General features: G+C 41.0%; 2 protein-coding genes across 2 annotated transcripts; one reads left to right on the forward strand and one right to left on the reverse strand.

Moving 5' to 3' along the window:
* Positions 1-667: 667 nt before the first annotated feature.
* On the forward strand, positions 668-5,166 carry txnl4a (thioredoxin-like 4A). Its single transcript, XM_083774081.1, has 4 exons — positions 668-823; positions 1,453-1,647; positions 2,023-2,126; positions 4,679-5,166. The coding sequence occupies exons 2-4, from the start codon at positions 1,495-1,497 to the stop codon at positions 4,848-4,850; spliced, it is 429 nt and encodes a 142-aa protein (XP_083630207.1). The 5' UTR covers positions 668-823; positions 1,453-1,494; the 3' UTR covers positions 4,851-5,166.
* Positions 5,167-10,397: 5,231 nt separating this feature from the next.
* LOC310865080 (E3 ubiquitin-protein ligase znrf2-like) lies at positions 10,398-18,408 on the reverse strand. The gene is made up of 4 exons (XM_083774075.1): positions 17,720-18,408; positions 14,456-14,551; positions 11,412-11,517; positions 10,398-11,193 (listed from the first exon to the last, which is right to left on the reverse strand). Exons 1-4 carry the CDS (start codon positions 18,021-18,023, stop codon positions 11,136-11,138), a joined length of 564 nt encoding a protein of 187 aa, XP_083630201.1. The 5' UTR covers positions 18,024-18,408; the 3' UTR covers positions 10,398-11,135.
* Between the last annotated feature and the right edge of the window lie 427 nt (positions 18,409-18,835).

Below are 18,835 nucleotides of genomic sequence, written 5' to 3' on the forward strand. Positions count from 1 at the left end.
CCCTGCTCATAGAACATTTCATGGTAGAGGTTCAATGCCTTGTCCAAGGGCACTTCAGCGGTGGTAATTTTAACGTGCCGGTCCGGGGATACGAACTAGCGACCTTCCGATATCAAGACCGCTCCGCAAACCGTTTGGCCACCGCTGGCACAAGCTGCAAAGACTACAAAGACTCTGTGTACAAATGGACAGAGGCATACCGGATTGCATCTAAGGGCAGTTGAAATGTCTGTGTGGTAAAAAAAAAAGAAGGGCAAGACCCTGATCAATACAGAAGATGCTACAGGGCTTCAACAATATCTTCTCCAGAAAAGGTGTGGCTTTATTTTGTTCTGTAAGAAAGTCAGGGCATTAATGATTTTATTTGCTCCAAGTCTAATTGACTAGGTATTTGCACATAAAGGCCTTGTGTCCTGGAAACACTATTTCTATTATTGAGGTTCAAGCCTTTTGTCTTATATAGAGCACTTACCGTATATTTGTATATTTAGCAAACTTTCAACTACTAGACCGGTCTAGTAACCTCCCTCACCAGGCTTTCCACCACCGGTCTAGTAGTTGAAAGTTTACTAAATCCATTGCTCCACACTCCAGTCCAGTTGGTGGCAGTAACGAGCCTATAAGCATGCCACCAACTCTATACCGGTATAACTTCCGGTAGCTGAACAACATACAACAACGTCAATGAACAACATACATAGTACATACGTCCACTTCCACTAGCCGTCGTTCATTATTTGTACATTTCGAATGAATTGGGGCGTTTTTTCCTAATTACTTAGCTCACATAGTTACAGTATCTAACGCCAGTTACTCATCTGGGGTAAGTGTTTTCGTAAAATCACTAAGTGTACGTTAGTTTGCAGAATGTTCTTTAGGTAACAAGCTAACGTTAGCTAATGCTAATGTAACAAGCTGACTGTCCAGCTAAGAATCAAGAAGGTTTACAACAAAGAGGAAAAAACAAGGCACTCTTTGGTGAAACAACTTAAAATCCTTTATTGATGAGGCTAGTTCATAATAGAATTGCAATTTGTTAAAAAACTGGGACAACCCGGACAACCCACGCGTTGCGTACATTCTTCAGTGTATGTGTACATTCATCGAACTTGTTTCCCCTCCTTTGTTGCAAGTTTTCAATCCCCTACCTCACGAAACCTGAATCAAGAAGGTTATTTTTTATTTTGAATTGTAATGAATTGGTTCTACATTACTGTATGATTTGGTAGAGAAAGATGTCTGGTGATGTCTATTGTAAACAAGTGTAATTCTTTATGGTGTCTTCCACAGTTAAACATTTTTTGTATTGAGTTGTGCTTGAAATGTACTGTAATTCTGCACACTGTTAATACATACTTCAACCAATCATGTGATGCCCTCAGATTCTGACAGTAACCTGTGCTTCCTAATGATTGTGTGTGTGTGTGTGTGTGTGTGTGTGTGTGAATACAGTGTTTGTTTCAGTGTGTGAACGGACAGTACCAGGAGGTCAACATGTCGTACATGCTCCAACATCTCCACAACGGCTGGCAGGTGGACCAGGCCATTCTGTCCGAGGAGGACCGAGTCCTGGTAATCCGATTTGGTCATGACTGGGACCCAACCTGTATGAAGATGGATGAAGTTCTCTACAGCATAGCTGAAAAGGTTAGCTTAAGCTATCTATCTATTCACTGATCCACTCACTGACTGGCTCACTCTACCTATCTATCTCTGGCGTACACACACACACACACACACACACACACACACACACACACACACACACACACACACACACACAAATAAGCTAGCCATCTTATGCAAGAGAGTACTACAATAATCATTCAACTGTCAACTCAACATGGCTGAATATTAAGTATTCAGTTAGAAATATTTGCCAGTTTACTAATTTGTGTTGTATGCCTCTGCGGCACTATAATGTTGACTGAACTTGTCATTCACAATGAGCATGTGAATAATTCTGTTTTGAGAACATGAACCGTATACTGACTTCAGTTTACTGTACAAACATTCTGCCAGGTGAAGAACTTTGCAGTCATGTACCTGGTGGACATCACAGAAGTGCCTGACTTCAACAAGATGTACGAGTTGTATGACCCCTGCACCGTCATGTTCTTTTTCAGGTAAAGTGCTAAACCGTTTTGACTTCTCCATTTGTAAAGCAGTCTTAAAATCTAAATGTCATTTCAATGTACATGGTTTTCATTCTTCTTGGATTTCGATTTTAACAAGCAAGCTCAAGGTGTCACTTGGGGAATTACAACTTTAACCCTAGTGTTCCTATTCTGGTGGGAACATTCACCGAAAATAGCAGATCTTCAAGCTCAAGCTATGATGGCTTTGTAGAGGTCAGCACTTTATGGTAAATGTGGCAGGTGACTTCTCGAAAGCCGGTCATAAGTGTCTGTCTGTGTATGTGTGTAACCAGAAAATAACTAGCTCGTGAAAGTTACATTGTGGTTCATAATCTGGACTTAAAAAAAATCTTTTCAGTAAATCTGTTACATTGTCTTTATAATTGCTAAGTAGTTGGTAGATTAACCGACTGCAAACTGAGCTGACTGTGTTCTTGTTGACAAATGGACAATTTGTCCAACTTGTTTTTCGACTCAAAAAATAAAAATCGATTTGGCAGCGCAGCAGTTGAGAACGTATGCATTCCTTTAAGCAACACAACTTCTGCAGCTGCATCCATATGTTTAGAATTTGCATCAAAGCCCAATAATACAAAATATACTTTATTTTATAAACAACACTGAAGCAGCAGCACTATCGGTTATGCTATCGGCTATGCCCTAACTCAATTGTCTGTAGCGGTAAGCGCCCACTTTTCTCTATTTGGAAACAAAGACGATTCCCGCAATAACTGATACGGGACGCACGTTGTTCCATATTTTTAAGAGCTGCTATTTTGAAAACAATCATGGGAAAAAAAAGTGTGACAATGTGGAATATTCTTTGAAACATTTTAACAACAACACTAATCTTGTATGGGGGTTCCTGTGACAAATACATTAATCTGGGAGTCCTTGACATGAAAATCTGTGAGAATCACTGGTTTAAATGACTTTAAGAAACACTGGTTTGAACGACATTAAAGCCAAAATAAAAAACACTTTAGGAATGAGCCCAAAATATTTACACGCAATTTTACAGAAAAATAAGTCCAAAGTCGCTTATAATAACCTAAACAGGATTATTATTTCATGTCAACATTCAAGTACAACTTTCAGAAGATGTAACCCAGCTAAGGCCAGGCTACCCAGGTAAAGTAATGAGTCACTCTACAAGTTTAAAGTTTTCCACCTGTCTAACATAATTTCTGAGTCGCTTGTTTACAGAATAAAGTCTATTTATTTATTTTTAGGGCTTTGATGCAAATTATCAGACAATTGTTCAAGTTGCTCCGGTCCGAGTCCAAGTCGAGTCCCAAGTAATTTGGTCCCAAGTCCAAGTCGAGTCCCAAGTCAATCCAACCCTCAGGTCCGAGTCCCAAGTCATTTGGTCCCAAGTCGAGTCCCAAGTCAATCCAACCCTCAGGTCCGAGTCCCAAGTCATTTGGTCCCAAGTCGAGTCCCAAGTCTTTCTGTTGTGGGCAAGTCAAGCCAAAAAAGATTGCCCCCCCCACCTATGTCTAGTGACTACCCCCACCTCCTTCTTTGTTCCCCAACCTGCAGGCCTACATATCTTATTTTTTTATGATAATTCTAATTTTGTTATTTGTCATGTGACTTGTCATGATTATGAATTGATTAACCAGGACCGAATGGAAACAAGACAGCAAGGACTTTTTTCAGTGATCCCTTTTTGATCAGTGTTTGACTGTACCCTATACTGATTACATTTCTGCCAATAAAGTATTCAATCAATGAATCAATAGATATTCCCCACTGTATTTCACTGTATACTATGGCTCCCCCTAATGGACATTTTGTACCCTGTACGCTGTAGCAGAGGTAGTGCAATCTGTGCATGCTCACAACTGTCACTGTGTGCCTCCATGTTGACACTAGTTCACAGACACAACTTCACACTTAGTTAGTACATTATGGAAATATGGAATATACAATTGGATCTGGGTGTCTTTCAGCAACACTAACTCAAAGGTAGGAAGCAACTTTTCAATCTACTTAATTGTGGTGAAAATAAAGGTTTTGCCTTAGTGTGCGAGTGGAGTTGCTTTGCATTATGCGCAGCCCACCACCGACTGTATTCAAATACCGTACGGAAACAAAACAAGTCACGAGTCATCTTGTCTCGAGTTGAGTCGAGTCGGGAGTCATTGGCTAGCAAGTCGGAGTCGAGTCTCAAGTCTCGTTGGTCTTTTACTTTCCAAGTCCGAGTCGAGTCGCAAGTCTTTACATTCAAAGTCCGAGTCGAGTCGCAAGTTGTCAAATATGCGACTCGAGTCAGACTCGAGTCGAGTCACTATGACTCGAGTCCAATTGTCTGCAAATTATAACCATAATGGTGCAGCTGCAGAAGTTGTGTTGCTTAACATCCCTAATCTTTATTTTCCTAATCTATATAATCTTTATTCACTTGTTAGAGTTGCCAGGAAAAAAACGTATGAACCATAGCATCTTGTCTGTATGAGGGAATGAAAGGGGAATTCATGGAGAGTGTGAAACTTGCTAAAGATTAAATGACTTAACTGAATGTTTTTGTTTTCCAGGAACAAGCACATCATGATTGATCTGGGTACTGGCAACAACAACAAGATCAACTGGACCATGGAGGACAAACAGGAGATGATAAACATTGTTGAAACTGTGTACAGAGGTGCAAGAAAAGGACGAGGTCTTGTTGTATCGCCTAAGGATTATTCCACTAAATACAGATATTGATGTTGTTTCCCCTCAAAACATTTTGGAGTCCAGTTGGTTCCTGATACATGTTTTGTCTTTTGGACCCAGAGTTGTGGAAGACAGAAATTAAGTTTTTCTTTGCCTACTTTTCAAGCCTTGCTTCTCACCACCAGTCCTATGGGACAATATTGTATTTTTGTTTTATAAATAAACATGGTCATGTGATCTTGACATTTTAATTAAATGTGTTTTTTTGTGTAAGCTACTATTTAAGAATTGACAATTTTAAATAAATACATTTTGTCTGGGAAACTACAGTGTACAATTCTGTAACCATTGTACATGTACTGCAGCATGTAGTACAAAAATCACATGACACTGACTAGAAAATCACTCGGACCTGTTCTTTTTAAATATACACAACTGTGTGAAAAAATTAAATCTACGTAGTTGTTTAATGGAACAACCAACTCAATGGTATGATTTATAATTTAAAACCTTAAATCCAATATCCTGGGAGGTTCCTGTAGATTAACATGGTAGTGACAGTGTAGGTACTTATTGTGTCCACCAGATGGAGTCAACGGTGTATCAAATTATGTATACATTTGACAGTTGACACCAAGACTCCAGAAAAAGGTGTGGCTTTAAGATTTTGTTCTGTAAGAAAGTCAGGGAATTAATTAACTATGTTCTATGTTACACACATTCATAGACTTGCTCCAAGTCTATTATTAATAGACTTAGTTGTACATAAAGGCCTTGAAACGGATATTCATTATTTCTATTACTAAGGTTCATGCTTTGAATCGGAGCACTTTAAATTATCTCTGTGTGAACTGCTATACAAATAAACTTGCCATACTCTGTCACATGAACTTTGTAAAATATATTGGTCTATTGGGCCTGGTCTTCAAGATATGCAAGGAAACGGGGATACCCATGCACCTTTCAAGGTTCAACACCAGAGCTAGCTCCACTGATCTCACTCAACCCAGATTCTGCCCAAAAATGGGGTCAAATTCATACTGCTATGCCAGCAACAAATTAAAAATGGTGACTCCTTTAATTCCTTCTGAAAATCAAAACCACCATTACTGTCCGCACCTGTCTGCAATTTGTATCTATTCCTAGAGTCCTAAACTTTAACGCCAGATTAGAAATCGGTGGGGCAAACGGTTCTTGAGTTTCCTGGATTACAGACGTACATACATGCGTGTACACACAGACTTGGTGCATTTATAGATATCAATTTAATACCAGTAAGACGCCCTGAGGGCACCCGAGTGCACGTGACCTCGCCCTTTTGGGCATGCATCCGCCTGGGTGACGCCAGACTGCTGGGCGAGTGCTGGTGCTTTGGCATGGGGGGTCAGATCAACATATATAATGTCGGAAGAGGTCAGCTCCATATAGGGAAATCTAAGGGTGGCAGCGAGGCAGTGTCTTGAGTGTACAGGGTTTGATGAAGGCCCAGGTAGGCCCGGGCCTTAATTTTTGGGCGTGTAGAGAACTCAAGTTTTCGCCGGCTGCCGGATGCACTAATGCATTTGCGGCGAACCCGTCTAGAGTTTGAATGGACAGGTATCAGTCAAAAGGGAGACATCGAAGAGGAAGGACGGGTGGAGGTGGATCAACATAATGCAATGTCAGAACAGGTCAGCTCCGAGAACTAAGGGTTTGAGGTCAGATGTAGAGGTATTATGGCCATACTATGTGCAGATCTAGGTGATGATCCAGTCTTCTCCATGTATAGATATCCAGGGTTTGTCAGTGTCGTGATCTTTATATATGGAGACGGCCATATATGGAGGCGTGATGTCACGAGGCATGACCACATATGGAGGCATATACGAGGAGGCACATAAACGGGAGATTCAGGTTTTCATAGCATAGGTTTTTATAGTCATTTATTAACAAGACATCATATAATAGCCTAGCCTTGGTGACATTACAGGCATATGCAAAGGGTAAACCTATGTAACTTAGATAGCATTTTATGTAGACACATGCATAGTTTCATTAGACCATAGGTCGCAAACCTGCATCTCCCATCAGTCAGTTGCTCCATATATGGTCTACAGAATTTATTCTATATGTTGATTTGACCTCATCAAACCCCTAGAATCTGAAGATCTAGGGCCTAGATCTCCATATATGGATTGGCGTATGCCCCTTTGAGGACGTCTAGGACGTTATCAACAACCCTGATTAATAGATTAATAGTTTAACCCCTGCTTCTTAACTGCCGTATTAAGAAGCTCTGTTGTTTCATGGCGACCTCTTAGGCGAGGTTGCTTTTCACACTCAGGGTGTCTTGCTGGTATAGATATTCCACAATAGGTTCTTAGCTTACGTATGATTCATGATGACTATTTTTCATGTATCTGATGTATTACATGTTTTACTCTGGATTTAAGCGTCTGCAAAATGCCTAAATTGTATAATATCTGTCTTTAAATGTCTCTGAATTGAATACACAAATGGGAACAAGCCCCTAGAGCTTTTTGTGTTATCCTTTTAACAATATTGTTAAACTGTGTCTGTGTACATCCTAGTATTTTCACAATGCCGTGCCCCATCTTTCTAATGCAGTTTCATTCTCTGAGCAACGCTTTCACTTTAATCTGACTGACACGCCTTTTCATTTGCTGTGCTGTTTCGCTGTTCAGCTTGACTTGAGGGTCACAGATTCCTTTTCTAGGCCATTTTGTTCTTGTTATGTGAATATGATGTCCACTTGCTATGCACAAATATCAAAACATATCTTGAGGGGTAGATATGTGAAGTAACAAAAACCTAGGGTAGACTGCAATGTTTATTTTGGGCACTTCAGTACAGTACAAAGAGAGAATACAATGAAAGAAATGTTACAGGAAAACATTCCAGCTGTTGCATAGCAGCATAGTATGGCACTGTTTAGATTTATTTATTTATTTCTTCTTTTTTTAAATAAGAGTTTGACGTTTATTTCGATTAATTACTTGCGCAAGCAGAGCGCGCAAGTAATAGTTTTCATCCAGGGCGTTGTTTGATGCGTATGCGCCGTGCCAGCGTATGACGTAATGACTATTTGTGCTTGTGATATGGCAGTGGTGTCAGATTACATACATTTACAGTATATACATTACCTTTAATCTTCCCGACACTAAAACATATCGTCATTACGTCACCATCGAAAACCAATTACACCCTGGCATTGGGTCCTTTAATCCACATCTTTATTACGTCATCATTGAGAGCTAGTCATACCAGTTATACCCTGACGTCATATGCTGCTACGATACATACGCATACGCAAAGTAACCACAGTATACCGCTAATCAACTTACAAATTACCAATACATAGAGGCATTTCCTTTAATCCACCCGACACTGATCGACATATAGGCCTACGTCACCAGTACTTGCGCACTCTGCTTGCGCACTACTGGTGTGCAACAAGCAAGTAGGCATTCGCCAGAGTGCAGTTCTAGTTTTGTACTACTTTGGTTTTACACTGAGGTGGACCATTTGTGGTGCGTCCAGCCCAAATAGTCATTCCTTAAAGCTTAAACCATCTCATTCTATTAAGGGTCTATTTTCCCACCTTGCTCACTGGAAAGACTAAAACCAAGTGGGGAGCAGGAGTCCATACTGTTGTATACACTGTTCAGAGATAAGTGTGCAAATCCTACTTTAAAACAGTTGTTGCAGTACACTAGGGCGCTCATTTTCTGTGCTTATTTACATTGTGCGCCATTCTTCATGCAAGAACCTCAACCTTATAGTCTGTTGGAAATAAATTGTGTACACGCCATTGTGGTGTGTACAGTACAAGCCCTCTGCTCAGTGAAGTCGTTCTGGTTGCCTCTCCAGGTTGTGTTATCCCATCTTGGCCCAGCAGGTGGAGTGTCAAGTATATCATTTTTGAGTGGTGCAACCACTCCAAGGAACAGCAATGTCCGTCCCTCCCTAATCCCTATGTATGTCCCTATGTTTAGGGTACCAACGCTGTTGAATCACTCACTTCAGACAGGTCTGATGTTTTTCATCTCCATCAGGAGATCATGCATTCACCTCTGTCCTCAGCAGTCATACTGCTAGGCCAATCAGCATGACAGCATCATATGTCTTGTGCACACTGCGAGCAGGCCAAGGGACCTCAATTCTCAAATATATTTAAAGTCTACTATGTCACTTTTTGAAATGAATAATCGTGGAGCAATGATCCTCCGGTTTATAGGGTACAAGCCATCCACTAGCCAACAATGCTCCTGTCCATCTTTTTTATGGGATGTACCATAACTAGCCAATTACTTTACATACAATGTCAGCTTGCACCATCCACTGGTGCAAGCTGACATTAGAATAACAAAATATACATTCATCAACGTGAACCCAACATACCCAACCCCCCCCCCCCCCCCCCCCAATTATGAGTAATGTCTATGTACATTCAATTCATTCCGAGCTTTCGCTTTCTTAACTCAGTCTTTAGCTACTTTTACAGAGTTTTGGGTGCAGATGATGGTCAAAGCAGAGAAAGATGGAGAGGTAGACAATAAATGTGTATGAGAGAGAGAGAGGAAGACTGTAAAGACAATGGGCCCGATTCATCAAGCAATTTGTACGGCACGCTCAAAATATGAGCGTACCGAGATTTCCGACCATTCCCGCATTAGGTGTGGAATTCATCATTATTCTTTTAACGTGACTTGAGCGTATACTGTGCCCATTTTCACGTCAAGTCCAAGGCTGACTTATTAGGGATCGAGGTTCGCGTATATGTATTTAGAATGCTCATACTGAATTAATTAATAGTCCCAAACCTCAAATAAAATATGTACTGTATGTGCCCAACATTTGTCAACACATATACCGGTAAATAATAATAATATATATTATATAAAATCGGCTCTCGAAGATCAGGAAAGTGGCCATTGTAAAGATGTTTTGGCCAGTCTGTCCAATCTGCTCAGTTCAAAGCTTGTTGAAGGCGTGATATGGTGAGATGAGCAGGCTGCCTCATTGGGAACAGATGCGCCCCCATTTTCTCGTGAGTATTCATTTATAATAGGCTACTGTATATTGATCACATCATGAACGCCACAAATGCATGCCTCGGCAACTCCAAATGTCCTGTGATTCATTTAGGCTCATCAATAGGCTATTATGTATTGACGACATCATCACATGAATGCCTCTACTTATACTTACCATCTGATCTGACAAGGAAATATAGCTGTGTCATGTGTCCAGAACATCCATTTTCCCAGGCATTCCGACATAAGACAATAGAGATAATATGAGATAAAATTATATTGATCAAAAAGACGGATTTCCCCTCATAAGCTCTGATAAAAAAGAATATCGGATATATCTTTACCTCTGCAAAGGCGAGTGAACAATTGTTCAATAGAAATGGCTTTTATAATATCCTCGCCAAGTTTTATTAGCATTTAGACGTGAGATTGAACTAAATAAATTAACTTCTTTCTCATCATACACGTGAGAGTAACTTTATTATTATTAACGTGTAATGGATCCATAGCATGCCAAAATAGGCTGATCTGTGGTGCGTTGCGACCTGCTGCTGCTGACGCGCTGTAGGCCTATAGCTTGTAGATCTGTCCATTTCTAACCATGATAGTAACGTGGTCGTGAGACCATTTTTAATGATTAATGGGGTTTTAATGATTTTAACGTCATCACGTTAGAATTCCCGAGGTTACATTATATGGAGCTAAAACGGGCGTGGATGTTCTACTACACCAGGCGAAACGCTTGGGGAAAGAGGCGAAATGAGCTACACTCATGCGATACACACAAATTAATTCAGTACGCCACCTTTGGTGAATGGCACGTGAGATTGAACGTACCGAAATATACACCCTCCTTTAGTCACTTTATTTACACCTGGGTGTACATTTCCTTGGTGAATCGGGCCCAATGAATGTACAACACATGTTGCACTGCTTTTTCATGGCTGTAGGTAGAAATGCAACTGCCTACATTGCTGATTGCATGCCACGTGGTGCAGATTTGCGTTCTGTTGAGTGCACCTTTCCAGTAAAAAAAACGAACTCACTCCAGCACGTAGCTGGACGAACATGTTGTATCTACTGTATAGTACGTAGAAAATAAATTGGTCCCCGGAAGATATTCCATGAGTACAATAGCCTCAAACTCCCTTTGCTCTTCCATGAGGTGATCCAGATAAATGTGCAGCATTAGTCCCTGAGAAACCTTTTGATGCTGAGCTGGCATAGACAGATGAGGTCTAGGGTCTACCAGAGACTGCAGTGACATACTGTATAGATCCAACTGTATGCAGCAGTCTCTCTAGTCTGTGGGATGTGCTGGACATGAGCGATTCACCTCAAACCACTCATCTATGCACCTGAAAAATAACAGAAGGGGATGCTTTAAAGAAGAAGGCTTCACAGTGGGGTTCAACATGGAAACGAGACACAATATTGTCATTTTGAGCATTGGGGGCTAGTTTTTAGCTGTCACTGGCATCATAGCAATGCCTTTTTATTCAACATGGCATTCTTTTGCCCAACAACAGGTTGGGGTGAAGGTGAAGATTTACCCGCTGGTTAGTAAATGTTTTACCCTTTGTGGTAGATGCAGAGGCAAGGCAGTCTGGCAATCGTGTCTCCCTGTTCCAGTTCATCCAGACAGATAGAACATTCCCCAGAGTCTTTGGACAGAATGTCCTCTGGGAAAGACAAAAAGAACAGGTCGACTGACCATGAATATTTTGATCTTGGCAACGTATTACTCCCTGCTCAGCACAATTAGAAGACAAGGGAGCAGGGAGATATATCACAACCACACCCCAGGGGGAAAACGGAGGTTACAGGCAGTGGTGTAAATTAAAGTAATTAATACACTGTACTTAACTACAATTTTGAGGTCATTTTACTTATACTGGAGTCTTTCCAGTTTTCAGTACTGTTACTTCTACACCATTGCATCTCAGAGGCAAATATTATACTTTTACTCACCTACAATTATTTGAAAACTTACTAGTTACTTTGTAGATTTATTATTACAAAACATACATTAACCAGTTCAGCCGTAATTCTGGCTATTTATATTCTACCTTGTAGATCTGCTATACTTTCAGATGATTTTAATACATTACACACCTGTGAAATGGGACATTTGAGAAGGCTACTCTTACTTTTGATGCCATTACTTTTGTACTTTTATTCAAGTAAAGTTTGATTACTTGTTCGTAACAGACTATTATTACGTTTTAGTATTGATACTTTTACTGAAGTAAAACAATGTGAGTACTTTTTCCACCAGCGTTTACAGGTGGAGCTGGGATGGCCAGCGGTAGGAGCACTCAGCACGGAAACACATTCCATCAGCGATAGTGATGTTTGACAACAATGGGAATGATAGGCTAAAACAGACCACCAGATTGGTCAGCTGCTAGTGACGCGTCACAGTTACGTAATCCCCTGAGGATGTGCATATCTCATTTGAGTATATATCTGCCTGAACTTGCTCACAGGCTGAGGCTATACATCGTTCATATAGTCACATAGAGTCTTCTGCATTTACCCTTCCTAACTATTAGGACTGGAGCAGTGGGTGCTATTAATAGTGCATAGTAGGGAGCAGTTAGCGGTCCAGTGTCTTGTTCAGTTCAGGGACACTTTGACACACCGGCTGGGAAGGCCGGGGGTGAACTGGGGACCTTCTGATTCCTAGACGGCCTCTTTATCCACTCAGTTATGGCTGCTTGTGACGGTTCCCCTGTATTATACTGTATGTAGTTGGCTTTATGTATTTTACTTGAGTTGCGTTTGCTTTGCTCTTCTCATTCTGTGTTTGTCATTGGTTCTAACTTTAACTGCATGTGAAGCCACATAGTCAGAGTAATGGGATGGGATGTTAAGGACTCTGGAGTTATGGGCAGTCCCCCCTAGGACTTGGGGAGCAGTGTGATGAACGCCATCAGTGAAATTGGTGACTGTGAGCATCTGGGCGCTGGGTGCCCTTTTAAAGCCTGTCCGTTGGCACATCTTTGATTTCTGCACCGGTATCCGGAGAACTCGCCAGTTTTCCAACTCGCCGCAGCGAAATTCTTCATCGTTATGCTAACATGCTGTCTTCATCAGTGTAGTATATGTCAAACCCACAGATGTTATAGTTCATCTCCAAAGTGAACAAATTATTTTGTGCAATTAAATGGTCAGCTATTCAATGATAAAAAGTTGAGTATGTGAATACCAATGATAGTAGGATATTGTTTACTAAAGAATGACATTGTTTCGGTACTTTGGTGTTTAAACTTTACTTTAGCATTCCCACTTCATCTAGTTTAAACTCTAAACAACTAGTCTCTATCTCTCAATTCAATGCAATTTAAATGAAGGTGGAGTAAATATAAAATGCACTAAACGGCAGCGAGTCGGTAAACTGGTGAGTTCTCCGGTGTCCTCTGCACCTCAGCCAACATTTATGTTACATACAACACTCTCACCCACACTACACAACTGATTTCCACACCTCCTCTGTTTATTCCTAGATTATTTATTTGATTATTTAATCTATACTAATTAACTTTTTAAACTGCGTCTCCTCGTCTTCTTTTGTGCTCTGGTACCCCTAGGCCTGTGGAATTACTCAACTGAGTGCTCTTGCTTTCTTCTTCAAGTTACCCCTTGGCCCGGGTCATAATATCACTGCTCGATTAAGTTTTAGTTATTGAATGGATTGTTGCCATGCTGGGTGAATAGGGGTATTTTCCAACATTGTATCACACCCATGCTGGATGGCAACGCTAGGTGACAAGAATCCCAAGCTACTGTGATGGATGAGGTCACATACAGTATGGGGCTACACGATGCGGGTCCGCGTCAATATGCCGACGGTCCATTGGTCCGATCGACAACCTACCTCAAACCCTTACCCTAAGCCTAACCTCCCCCGGGGCAGACACCTAAACCTAACCCCAACCCTCTCCCGACCCCCAGCGCACCTCGGACCAATGCTCCTTCGGATCATAGGGTGCTTCCCACACGACGTAACATCCATGTATATAAGCTGAACCAGCTGTAAGCTAATAGCCATTTGATTTAACAATCATAAGACAAATGTCATAGGGCACCAAGGTGCCGTCAGAATGTTTTTCCTAAAGGTCTATACGGCAAAAATGTCTGCTGTGTGATAATGGTCAATAATGGTCAATAATCTTGGAGGTTTGAATCTTAGCATCGATAAAATGTGCATTTCAAGCATTGGTCCAGAGCCCAGCATTGGTGACTCCCGTTTAACTAAAAGCAAGATGTCCATCTGTGCCCAACATGAGATCACACATACTGTACGTCCAGTTGCACTATACTACTGTACTATGTACTGTAACTATAGGCATACTGTCCATATGCCATGAAAGACATGGAGAGAAATTCTCACTTTTAGTTTTTCTGTTCTTCATAAGATATTCTGATATTCACATGTTTTGGTTGAGTAAAGAAAATAAATCCAGTTATTCTAGTCGGGTGATGGTGAGAAAATGATTTATGATGTTTATGCAAGGTGTTTAAAATTAGAGATATCCAGCTGTCTCTGCTTTCTCTCTCTGTGTTTCTCCTCCATTTACTATTGTGTTAACAAGCTATAGATTGTAGTGTACTTACTATTGTAAGAGAGGCTTGTTTTAGTGAAACATGCGAACAGGTGCTTCTCCATTTCATCTGCATCCACATATTTGGTGCACACAGGACAGTGGAAACCTGAGGGAAGAACACATAGGGACAGGTCGACAATGCTGAGGGTTTAATCCATACTTTGTTGAATTACTGTTATTTTCATTGAATGTTTCAGTTATCCATTATTATTTATAGAGCTACACATAAAATGAAGCTTCGATCTCCACTCTCCACTATGCTACATCTCTCCCATCTGTCATAGTTTCCACAGAGAGAGAATGTGGGCCAATACATGTAGGCTACTGTAGATAAGGTCTATCTTGTGTTTTGCTGGACGTGCATGCTCAGGCAGGTCCACTCATAAACAGTAAACTGTCTGTAAACAAGCTGATGTGTGCATAACTGCATATACTGTGTGTATAGTTCAACTAAACCTCATCTTATACCTCATCAATATGGACACTTAATGCAGGGAATTAAAATGGCTTGAGACAAATGCAATCAGTCTCATAGTTCAGAAAGTATGTATTTAACAATGATAGAATTTGACCTTGACCTTAGACCATCAAATTGCACTATAAATGTATATTAAATTAGATATCTAACATGAAATTGCATGAGCTTGTGTTGTGTTGTTACGAATATGATGATCCCGCTGATGATGATGCTGATGATGATACAATATATTGAGTCATTGTGGACAGAGTGTTTATATGTTTCCTGCAATTTCCAGCAGAGACTCTCTGTGACAAGTTGCTGCTGAGCCCCTGCTTAATATCTCTAGTAATAACAGTGAGCGGATGCTTCCATCGTCATCTCACTGCAGCCTCTATTTATGACAAGCTATGCCGAATTCATCAATTAATTCAATAAGATGACGTAATGATATGATCCATATTCCCCTCACCCACATTCTGCTGTTCTCCCATCTGTGTGTGTTATCAGCTGAGCAAAGATTAACAGGGTATAATGGCAGCCCACCCGACAGTGGAGATAAAAACTAACTCATGTTTGAAATTATAACACTGTTGATTAGAAATAAGGTGACATGCGCGCACACACACACACACACACACGCGCTATTTTCGGCAAAGAGGTTTGGTGTAGAGGGAATTAAGAGCAGACTAAGTGAAAGTTTCGAGGTTTTATGTGGAAAATATACACAACACATCAACATTAATCCAAGTCAATGCTACACATTGATAGTGCTGTCTATGAATCTATGAAAAGGTTTAATCTGCAACACAATTCTGTACAATATACAATGCGTTCCTAGGCTGCCATAGATAAGTCAAGATACTATGATACCTGTATGTATAGGCGTATATGACTATACTCCTCTAGTAATGCTATTGGGGGCATCTGTAGAAGACAAACTTAAGAGGCAAGACAGTATGATATACCTACCTACCTACACATCAATGTCCCTGGGCTAGAAAGGCTACAACACTAGAGGGACAGGGTGTTCTCTTCTTCTTTTGTTTTCATTTATGCTCTGTGTGTTTTTACGGCATGGTTGACTGTGCAGGGGGCTAGCGTATAGCTTTAGAGGGAGTGTGAGTGTGTGTGTGTGTGTGTGTGTGTGTGTGACTGTGTGTGTGTGTGTGTGTGTGTGTGTGTGTGCGTGTGCGTGCGTGTGTTGCCTGGAGCTGGACCAAACGCATTGTATGCACGCTGATGAAAGTGATTTTTTAAGGGCGCTAGTCCCTCCTATGTCCAGCTTTTGGTGTGTGCGCACAAACTTTGTCCTACACAAACATTAAAATGCCATTGACAATGAATGGACAATTTTGAGTGTTTGTGTAAACACAAACGAGTCGAAAACTTGTGATTGGCTGAAATGAGATGATGTGATGATATGAGCGCCCCTGACTTGTTCACACAGGTGTGATTTTAATTTTAATTTAATTTCATAATTGATGTCAAACCGTCTCTTTTCAGGCTGAAACCTTGCCAACATTTGGAGTCATATATTATGTCATAGACATCATGGATGACCAATGACACAGGCTGCATGTCCACATAATTAGATTTATTTTCTTGTGACTCGGCAGTCCTGTAGAATGGCTTGTTTGCTGGACGTATAGTTGTGGTGCTGTCTGTTTGGACAAGGAACTACATCACGTCCATTTAGGGACGTCAGCTGACTGATAAATTGCACCTTATATTTGTATATCTATATTTGTTCCTAGGAGAACCTTCATGCCGGCTGCAGCACTGATGATAGTCAAGGGCTGAAACATTTGCTGCTTTTGTAATTTACTTTTTTCTTTTCTTTTTGAGCTCCAACAACGTGTGGCTTTGTGTTTATGTCTATCCCTAAGTTTGCAAACTCGACAATTTTTAAGGCAACATTGGTATGCCATGGTCTTATTGGTTATGTGAAACAGGCCAAGCAGACCTGTCTCTCAGATGTGCAGAGTCATCATGACAAATGTGTATCTAATGAGCAATGGTTATTTGTGGCGTAATTAACAATTAAAGAACGGTAATAGACTTCCTCCTCCGAGAAACTATAGGCGACTATAGGTTGTGCTGTAAAACGGTCTGTGTCTGTCATGTCTGTCTGTCTGTCTGTCTGTCAGTAATTTATTAAGGCCTAAGTCCCTGGTGTCCTGACACCCACCATCTGTTAACACAGCTTGTGTTGCACAGGGTCTCTAGATAAAGTCTAGATAAAGAACAGCACATGATTTATATTCTACTGTGATTCTGTGTGTCTGTTTGTGTGTGTGTACAGTGTTCATACAGTGAGAAACAAAAGAGTCTAAATGAGGTCAGAATATCTGTGTGTGTGTGTGTGTGTGTGTGTGTGTGTGTGTGTGTGTGTGTGTGTGTGTGTGTGTGTGTGTGTGTGTGTGTGTGTGTGTGTGTGTGTGTGTGTGTGTGTGTGTGTGTGTGTGTGTGTGTGTGTGTGTGTGTGTGTGTGTGTGTGTGTGTGTGTGTGTGTGTGTGTGTGTGTTTTCAAGGCAATGGGTAACCAGAAGGAAGCTCTTATCTAATGACCTACATATTTTCTCTTCCTTCTCTGCCTCACTGATAAACACCCCAGTTTTACATGACAGGGGAGGGAATGGTGGTAAGGAAGAAGAAAAGTTTAGAGACACAAGCATTGTTATAATAAACATAGCAGCCTTTTCTAGAACTAAACTGTTACATCAACCAACTGTGTAAACTATTATACATGTAGTAAGTAGGCTACAGTAGGCTTACAGACTGCAGTCCTCTTTGCCATGCTCACTGTTTTCTTACCTCCTAGCAGGTGAGGGGATAGGTGAGCCGGTAGGGATCCAATAAGTAGTCGTTGCCCTCCTCTAATGGACAGTTCTCTCTCTTCCTCCATGTCCAAGCCATGTGTAGCTGATCTATTGTTCGGTATGTTGACAGCAGAATTGGCCATGACTCCTCCTGTGTACCGAATTCGTGGTCCATCGGGCCCATTGGTGTATCTAAATCCAATCCTATCCGCCCCGTCAGAGTTCCCAGATGGCAGGTCCGAACTGGAATAAGCCCGGGTTCGACCATCAAAATCGGGAGCGCTTTGTTTTGCACCCATGCTCACTTAGCCAGTATGAAATCTTCAAAACAGCTTCTTTTTTTTTTTTTACCAAACTTTAAAGTTGACCAACAACGACAGTAGTCCTGGGCTACGACACATGTTTAGAACATGTTTTAGTGCGCGTCCCGTGGAGTGACGACAACGGCAGCCGAAAAGAAACAAACATGGGCTATTACAAGTGTTTAACAACAACGACAATAAGTTATAACCGTCTTAAAGTTGTCATAGTTCGCGTTACTGTCGGAGCAGCAGAGAACGCACCCGAGCATACATTGCACGCGTCTTTTGAAGCGCTTTCTTTACTTCAAACAAAGTCTTTGTTTTAATCCCGAAAGAAAAACAAACGGTGAAGATTGAAACAGAGCTCACGCCCGTCTAGTCGCAGTTTGTTTTTGTGCCTCAGTGTGGTTGCCTGGACAGAGACGCGCAGGGAATCAGGGATTGTCCTGTGAGGAGCGTCAGGTGGCGACGTGACGTCAAACCATGCATGTAACCAGTGGTGTTGGACATGAGTAACGATTCGAAGTAGAATACATGCATTTATAGGCCTATGTTTGTGGTGTAGGCTGCTTGTTGTAAAATAAATATCTGTAGGCTATAGTAGCCTATCTGTAGATCTGATTTAGTACTTAACAATACATTTCTATTAAATGATAAGGCTTAATTTGATTGATCAATCAATTGATTGAAAGAAGTAGGCTACTCAGATTCTTTACTTACCCCATTAAAGTGAAGGCATCTGTGTCATTTTAGATTTGATTTAAAAAGCATGATTTTGTGGGCTACTTTTTAGCACAATCAATGACATA

The sequence above is a fragment of the Protomyctophum parallelum genome (assembly GCF_964188405.1).
Source record: "Protomyctophum parallelum genome assembly, chromosome: 1".
Classification (NCBI taxonomy): Eukaryota; Metazoa; Chordata; class Actinopteri; order Myctophiformes; family Myctophidae; genus Protomyctophum; species Protomyctophum parallelum.

Excerpts from the sequence above, each read along its gene's own strand:
- txnl4a (XM_083774081.1), top strand. The coding sequence starts at position 1,495 with ATGTCGTACATGCTCCAACATCTCCACAACGGCTGGCAGGTGGACCAG. Across the intron at positions 1,648-2,022 it reads TCTACAGCATAGCTGAAAAG|GTGAAGAACTTTGCAGTCAT; the intron begins GTTAGCTTAAGC and ends ACATTCTGCCAG. Across the intron at positions 2,127-4,678 it reads ACCGTCATGTTCTTTTTCAG|GAACAAGCACATCATGATTG; the intron begins GTAAAGTGCTAA and ends TTTGTTTTCCAG.
- LOC310865080 (XM_083774075.1), bottom strand. The coding sequence starts at position 18,023 with ATGGGTGCAAAACAAAGCGCTCCCGATTTTGATGGTCGAACCCGGGCT. Across the intron at positions 14,552-17,719 it reads ATCCCCTCACCTGCTAGGAG|GTTTCCACTGTCCTGTGTGC; the intron begins GTAAGAAAACAG and ends TTCTTCCCTCAG. Across the intron at positions 11,518-14,455 it reads AACAAGCCTCTCTTACAATA|AGGACATTCTGTCCAAAGAC; the intron begins GTAAGTACACTA and ends TGTCTTTCCCAG.